The 8899-nt window shown below is 38.4% G+C and overlaps 1 protein-coding gene across 1 annotated transcript in view; it reads right to left on the bottom strand.

Annotated features, from left to right (window-relative positions):
• The window catches only part of CPQ (carboxypeptidase Q), a 274252-nt gene that overhangs the window by 190990 nt on the left and 74363 nt on the right, over nucleotides 1–8899 (bottom strand). Inside the window, exon 3 of the mRNA XM_006753183.2 lies at nucleotides 4438–4645. Coding sequence (XP_006753246.1) covers nucleotides 4438–4645 — 208 coding nt within the window. The remainder of the gene's footprint in view (nucleotides 1–4437; nucleotides 4646–8899) is intronic.

Below are 8899 nucleotides of genomic sequence, written 5' to 3' on the forward strand. Positions count from 1 at the left end.
AAAGCAATTCCACTCATCAGGGCTCGATCAAAATGGCTTTGGATACTATCAACCAAGAGAGAAAATCTAACACATTTTTCTTTCCCGTACAATTCCCTCATAAGAATACTTGACTATGTTAACATTTCTAAATATTGCATTTACTAAGCAAGCCTCAGAGCAAGGCATGGGAAATTACCGAGGAAGAAGAAGAAAAAAAGGCCAGTCCCTAGAGGCAACACTGTGAGACAGTTTCTCCCTCAGGTGCACAAAACCCCTACTTCCAGGTCATTTGCCCTCTTTGCCAGATCAGTTTGAGTTCAACCCTCCTTCTGTGTTTGCTCATTTGAGTGGGATGCCCTGAAAGCATCAGACGCAGGAAAGGACCATTTGGGATAATGTCAGAACACTGTCCCCCCACACCGGGTGCTACACAGAGAATGCCCACAGGGCAGCCCCGGCTACACAAGAAAGCCCCAGCTCTCAGGAGTATCTTCTCACCAGTTTCCTCTTCTGGTTAATATATTATAGTTAAGTAAGATGTTATCATTGGGGAAGATGGTCAAAGGGTACATCCAAATTCTCAACACAAATTTTGCACTTTCTTGTGAGTCTAAAATTATTTCAAAATAAAAAGGTTGTTTGTTTGTTTTTAAATGATGTCATTGGTGGTAGGTCAATTTTGGTTTTGGCTGTGGTCCTTTGCTAAAACAGAACCACCTGATTATCGGATTGGTGAGAGTGAAAGGATATGAACCGGGACGCAGGGGAATAGAGCATCAAAAGAGTCCGCAACACCACAGAAGGCTTCCCCCATCAGATCCTCTCCCAGAGAGAGGAGGAGCTAAAAAGGCGTAAGAGCTGAGAAAGACTTGATGGAGGGAAGATGCGAGGAAGGAATGGACCCAGCACAGGAGGGTTTCCCAGATGATAAACCTCATGAGAGCTATAAGGAAACTCTGACACAACAAAGGACAATATTTATGAGAACTCTGTGCCAAAAAAAGAGATGTTGGGGAAAAAAGCATGAAACTAAGACACAGTTTCTCCTATGTAATGACTTGGTAGATAGAGATGGCCCTGCCTGTATCCCGAATCAACCTCCCTCACACTTAGACACTATCCAGCTAAGGTGTGCCCAGGCACAGTGGGACATTCTCGGGTAGAAAGAAGTGGGAGTCAGGAAATCTGGAGTCACATTCTGCATTTGTTCCTTGAATTTCTGTCTTCTGGACCCTGGGACAAGTCACTCATGGATTCAGTTTGCTCACCTGAAGGTCAGGGAATTGGTACTGGGTTACAAAGACCCCTTACTTCTCTGTCCCGGCCTCTGTCTAAGACTATTTTAAGTGTTAGGATAAACTCCATTGATTTAATGAAAAATAAAACCTACTGCTGAAAGACAACCAGTTTCCTATGAATTTTCCAATGCCAATCAGTTCCTTAATGAATGGGAGTAGAACAAATATTGCTATTTTAGCACCAGGAGGATCAGCTCAGAAGTCAAAGAGCTTTCATTCTCACTCTCAGACTCATTCTCAACTGCAGATGGGCCTTGAAGGTGTGGTTTCCCAAGAATTAAACTGGGAGGAAGGAATGTAGACACCTAAAGTCAGAGCTCCCTAGAAGACTGTTTCTCCCAATGAATGCATGCTGAACCCTCCAGAACATGCCCAAATTACAGAGGAGCAGTTTATAAAGAGGTCAAGTGAAGAGAGAATTTGGGGCTTGGAAAAGTCAAACATGCGACTGTGGGTGCTTTAGGAAAAGGGTAGGATTAATGTGTGTTATATTCCGTATTCTGCCATTTTCACATATAAAACCCAATAATGTTTATGTATTATTGGCATTTTTAAAAGCCTGTGGTTGCCCTGGCTAGTGTGGCTTAGTTTGTTAGAGTGTCACCTCATCACCAAAAGGTGACGGGTTCTATTCCTGGTCAGAGCAATACCCAGGTTGCCGGTTCAATCCCTGGCACGTGTGAGAGGTAACCCGTTTCTTTCTCACATTGATGTTTCTCTCTCTCTCTCTCTCTCTTTTCTTCTCTTCTCTTTCTCTCTCTCTCTCTCTTTCTCTCTCTCTCTTCCCTCTCTTCCTCTCTCTAAGACCAATAAAAATATTAAAATAAAAGCCTGTGGTTACTTCAGTCCATGCTTATGGCTTGATTACGCAATGTGGCTTTAAAATGTGTTCATGCTTCATCAATCACATACATTTCCAGAGCTGAAAATCACACCTGGTCCATGGTTGTTGGGCCACATGAAAAGGATTCTTTATGTGCTAATTGCTTTCCTTTCATTACAGTGCTGTGCATGATAATGAGATGTAATGGGTTGTGTTTGCAATGAATAGCTTCTATCAGCCACTGCATGAGTGTTAGCCCACCTTCAAGTCACCAGGATGTTCAACCTGCAGGCAGAGAAATGATAATTTCTGTAGAACCTCTTCTTTCTGAGAGATAATTTCCATTGCAACTAATCTCAGCGTTATTTAGCATTATTCTTTAATACAGCGGTTCTCAAGCTTGGCTGCACATTAGAATCACCTGGGAATCTTTTAAAAATCCTGATTTCTGGGTCTCATCCTCCAGAAATTCTGTTTCTTTGTTATGGGGTGGGGCCACAACATTAGTAATAAAGAAACAGAATTTCCAGAGGATGAGGCCCAGAAATCAGGATTTTTAAAAAGATTCCCAGGTGATTCTAATGTGCAGCCAAGGTTGAGAACCACTGCTTTAATAGAATGTGACGTTAGTAGCGAGGATGTGTCAGAGATGCGAGTCAATCTAATGTTATCAGACCAACGTTTGTGTCACTATCAGCATTACTGATAATAAAAAATATAGTGGAATGATTTTAGAAAAGTTTGCCAGAATTCAGGAAAGTTGAACCCCCTTACCAGCCAATGAAGGAACAGTTCTTAGCTGGCATTTGAATCTCCGCCATACATTTCCTTTCCCTCTTTCTCCATTCTCATTTTCTATTCGATTATGAACAATATCATATAATTTATTCTTAACTACAATCGCCTCCTATTTAACTCTCCTCCCTCCTTATCTCTTTTGCTTCTCAGATCACTCACCCCAAAGTTTATCTTTATCATAACGTTTGTCTTACAGGGAAAAGGAGAGGGGGCCTGACAGCAGGGAAGGTCAGTGTCATAAAAAAACACTGAGGGAGAGTAAGTGGATGCTGCAGGGACATGCTCCCAGGAACAAACTGGTATTACAACTGAAATACAGAAAAACTTCCTGAACAGTCAACAGAAAACTCGCAGGAGAGAACCCGTTGACCCCCCACCGAGGACAGAAAGTGGAGACCACATATAGACTGTGCATGTAACATTATTATATTTAAAATCATTTTTAAAAAAAATACTGTTTATTGCATGGAAAAATAAATAAAATTTGATTTACATAAAAATAAATAAATTCTTTTTAAAAAAAATATATTTTATTGATTCTTTACAGAGAGGAAGGGAGAGAGATAGAGAGTTAGAAACATCGATGAGAGAGAGACATCAATCAGCTGCCTCCTGCACATCTCCCGCTGGGGATGTGCCCGCAACCCAGGTACATGCCCTTGACCGGAATCGAACCTGGGACCTTTCAGTCCGCAGGCCGACGCTCTATCCACTGAGCCAAACCAGTTTCGGCAATAAATTCTTAATTTGAAAAAGAAAAACGCAACACCACCACTCTGAGCTGCATTGCAAAAAAATACAGAAGGGAGAGATCAGAAAAAAAAATCAAGAGGTAAGTATCAAGGGTCTGAATTAAGACAATAATGACAGTAAAGGCAAGGCAGTAACAGATTTTTAAAAAATATGCTGAAAGTGGACTAAATAGGACGCAGTACATGGCTACAGGACAGTGATAAAGAGGAGAGAATAAAAAACAATTTGAAGTTTTCTAACTGTGCTGAGAGGTAGATGGAGTTAGTTCCTTTAACAAAGACCAGAAACTAAGGTGAGGTGTCTGGTATGAAGGAGTCGAGGTGTTCAGCTTTGGACATACAGGGCTGTATTTAGGGCTGATGTCCCACATGCCAATGGCAATCGGTGCTTTTCATGGGCAGGGAACTTCTAGATTTAAAGAGAACTGAAATAAAGAAAATCTCCCAACCATTTTCTCCTTTTCTCCCTCTCTTCATTTTACTGGGGAAAATATGTTAAGAAGCTACTGCGTGTCAAGCCAGCTTCAAATGAAATAAACACAACACACATGCACAAATATTTCCCTCAGCTATTCAGAGGTTGAATTTCCACACCATGGATCCTATTCCACTCTTCAATTAGTCTTTCCTTTCTTCAGTCAATGTAGTAAAACTTTTGATGGGAAAATGTATATCTATGAAGCATCTGCAGTGAATAAGTACAGAAGGACCATCTCTGCAGACTCATGTTATCTCTTGACCATAACTCCCTATTCCCAGACAACCTACTGTCTCTTTCACTCACCTGTTCCGGGTACTTGCTACCAATGATCTCTGCTACAGTGTTGAAGGAATCAGCATCTGGATAGTTCTTTGCCCCCATCTTCAGCTGAATGACAATTTTGCTCCCACGAGAAACCATTCTTGACATCATTTCTGCATCTTCCACTGTAATGCAGGCTGTTGGGATCTGTGGCACACCGTCCTGGTATTCCTGAATACCTGTGTGAGGACTTGAGAAAATAAGCCACCAGGTTACCTTAGAAGCAGAAATAAACCGCAAGTATTGTTTTAAATGACTGCATTTGACATTTGACTTTCACTGATCTTTGTTTGCATATGAGGAATAGGAGCAGTGGGCAATATTGTTTCGTTTGCTTTTGATGTAAACTTAACGCTTCTTTTGGGAAAAATAACTTAGAAACCTCAATTTAATAAATTATCTCATGGAAAATATTACATGAGATTTATTTTGATAATTTGGATGATCCTTTAAAGTTTCAAATTGCCTCAAACTTGGAAGAACATTAAGATGGCCGTCGTGACCAGGCAGTGAACACACCGCTCCAGGAGATAAAGGGAGCTCTGGAGTCCATCGAGGCTGCAGACCAGGACCCCACACATCTGGAAGAAAACTGGTCCAGGGACGCCCAGCTCTCTGGTCACTGACTGGCTCTGGGGCTATTCTCTTCCCAAACCCAGAGGTCCAAATGTGTAGCCTTGAATTGGTGGTAGAACACTTTGCAGAAAACTGTAGAACAATGGGGAACATTTGTTTTTCTATGAAGAGAAGTGCTGAATAAACCCAGGTCCCTGATTGTACCGCTATTAAAAAAAAATACAAAAAACTATTATACTTTTGGCACTAAAGAATAAACATTACTGCAACTGGTCAAGTTTTCCCTGCTAATTTCCAAATGCTTCTTACATTACTAGAAACAGTTGGAAATGAAGTTTATATTAATCTACTGTTGATTCAAACTCTAATGGGCTAATCAAGTTTGATAAACTCATTTTCTAAAATTGCTCTTCCAACCTGTCCATTTTTACTCTCCTAGATCACAACTCCCTCAGGACCAAGCAGGCACAGCTTCTGAGTGCACACCTCATGGTGTCATCCAGTCCCATCTCTGTCAAAGCACAAGCTAACAGCTCCCTTTTAAAATTAATTTTTCTCTTCATATTTGGTTCATATTCTCTCATGTTTACAGAAAAGCTTTTCTTATGCATAAACACAACAACCCATTATCATTGTTTTCTTGGTGTTACTATATTGTAGTGACCATATGTCAGGGGACTGTTTACTTACTTAGAGAAATTGCATAACAAAATGATTAAGAATAGGCCCAAGAGCAAAACTGTCTGGATTCAAATCTGGGCTCTGCCACTTATTGCTAATTGACTTTGGGTAAATTATCTTCGCTTTAGTGGCTTCATCTATAAATGGAGGTGATAATAATAATAAATATTTAATAGACGTATTTTACACATTCAATTAATTTATACGTTAATCACTTACTTAGAAACATAGTAAACATTCAATAAATGTTAAATATTTATTTTATCACTTGTCCATTACATTATCCCTATTAAGACTGTGTAATATAATCCCAAGTCCTTAGTAACATCTAAGTATACCTTTTATAAATACTCCTTAAATGTTGACTAAACATGTTATTCTTTATCAAAAGAAAGACAAATGACTTTTAAACTCAAGACTTGTAATATAGAAGCTCAGAATCAGAATCCCTGTTGTAGAATATGCCTGATGTACAATAACTTCTGATTCAGGACAGGCTATGCAGTCACATAACCTACATCACCCCTGGCCCTACCTTTCTTTGCCTGCCTAATACCAAGCAACTGAGAGTATCTCCATGTTTCTGAGTTTCCTCATCTGTAAAGTGGAGAAGAATATTAGTATTGACCTTATTAGCTTGCTATGAGGAATAAGAGACATAATATATGTGAAAAATTTAAAACTAGGTTTGGCCCAGCCTGTGTGGCTCAATGGTTGAGTGTCAACCCATGAACCAGGAGGTCACAGTTCAATTCATGGTCAGACACATGCCCGGGTTACAGGCTCAATCCCCAGTGGGGGTTGTGCTGGAGGCAGCCAATTGATTAATCTCTCTCATCATTGACGTTTCTATCTCTTACCCTCTCCATGCCTTTCTCTGAAATCAATAAAAACATTTTAATAAATAAATAAATAAATAAATAAAATAGGGTTTGGCACATAGTGATTATTTAGGAAACATGTTATTATTATTATTTCTTCAGGGCTAATTTTCCCCCACTGAAATGGTCAAGTAATTAATGACCAAAAACATTATGAAACATGTACGAAGACCACCTAAATATTTATCGTATCTCATGTGATGTCTAAGATTCGAGAAACTCTCCTTGTACTCAACTCTCTTACTCAAGAGGTCATTATAACATTTCTGAATAGGCTCCTTAAATAATGTTTCTAAATAAATCTGTACTGACATGTTACAGATAAGGGATCAGGGCATGCATCCACGGCTCCAGTGAGGAAAATGGCACTGAAAGGCATCTTCCAACCATGGCTCCAAAGTCAAGATATCAAAGCCTTATAATTGTTTCTGCAATTGAGCATGTCTCCCGCTGGTGGAATATCTAGCCCTGTTTACTAGAAGTAGGCAGAATGAAGAGTCAACAGTTTTATTTGGAGTCCTATACGTTCACTGTCAACTGCACTACAGAGAAAGATCAGCATGAATACTACCTTCATGATCCACCTGCAAGTTAATAGCAAAGGGTAAATTATAAATAAAGCCATAAAAATAAATACAATTAAAGATTAATACCAAGTCTTTACAAAGTCTTCTCAAAAATGCAGGACAAGGGAACACTTCCCAACTCATTCTGTAAGGTCAGTATTACTGTCATCAAAACCAAAGACATCACAAGAAGAGAAAACTAGAATCCAACATCTCATGAATATAAATACAAAAAAAATCCTCAACAAAACATAAGAAAATTGATACCAGCAACATATGAACATATGAAAAGGATTACATACCATGATGAAGTGAGATTTACCCAGGAAATGCAAGATTGATTTAACATCCCCAAAATCAATCAAAACAATGTTGGCAGACTCATACTTCCAAATTTCAAAACTTACTACAAATCTCTGGTAATCAAGAGAGTGTGGTATTGGTATGACATATAGATTAATAGAATAGAACAGAATTGAGTCCAGAAAGAAACCTTTATAAGAATGGTCAATTCATTTTAACAAGGGTGCTAATACAATTCAATAGAAATAGAAAAATGTTTTCAACTTATATCTGGAGCCAACCAGATAGCCACAGAGAATGAAGGTATACCTCTATATTAAAACATATACAGAAATGAATGCAAAATGAGTCAGACCTAAATATGAATTAAACTATAAAACTTGATGAACTTGAGTACAGAAATTCCTTCTGATATACAACACCAAAATCCTATGCAACAAAAGAAAAATTAGATAAATTGAACCATCAAAATTATAAACTTTTGTATTTCAAAAGACATCATCAAGCTTTGGCCAGTGTGGTTCAGTTGGTTGGAGTACCATCCCATACACCAAAAGGTGTCAGCTTTGATTCTGGTCATGGCATATGCCCAGTTGGGGTGCATACAGGAGGCAACTGATCGATGTTTCTCTCTCACATCAACGCTCTCTCTCTCTCTTTCTAAATATCAATAAATTTTTAAAAAATGACACCACTAAAAAGTGAAAAGGCTAGCCACAGAATGGGAGAAAATATTTATAAATCGTGTATCTGATAAGGCACTTGTATCTAAGAGCTCTTAATTCAATAATAAAAAGGCAATCCAATTAAAAATGGGTAAAGAATTTGAATAGGTTTCCTCCAAATAAGATATACGAATGGATATTACCCACATGACAAGATGCTGAATATCATTAGCCATAAAGGAAATGCAAATCAAAACCACAATGAGACGTCACCTCACATCCTCTGGCTATCATAAAAAAGACAGATAAAAACAAGCATTGGCAAAGATGTGGAAATATGAAATGGAGTAGCCACTTTGAAAAACAATTTTGACAGTTCCTTAAAAAGTTAAACATAATAGTATAGTTACCCTATGACCCAGCAATTCTACTTCTAGGTATATACTCAAGAGAAATAAAGATATATGTCCACAAAAAATTTGCACACCAATGTTTGTGGCAGAATTATTCATAGTAGTCAAAACGTGGAAACAAGCCTAACGTCCATCAACTGATGAATGATAAACAAAATGTGGTATTCCCCTACAAGGAATATTAATTAGCAATACAGAAATAATGTTTATCCGAAGACATCAAAAACACAAATTTGAAAAACATATGCCTCCATTTGTTCATCACAGAATTATTTACAATAGCCAAAATATGAAAGCAACCTAAGTGCCCATCAATAGACAACTGGATAAAGAAGTTGTGAGACTATAAATATATATAT

Source organism: Myotis davidii, unplaced genomic scaffold (genome assembly GCF_000327345.1).
Source record: "Myotis davidii unplaced genomic scaffold, ASM32734v1 scaffold390, whole genome shotgun sequence".
Taxonomy (NCBI): domain Eukaryota; kingdom Metazoa; phylum Chordata; class Mammalia; order Chiroptera; family Vespertilionidae; genus Myotis; species Myotis davidii.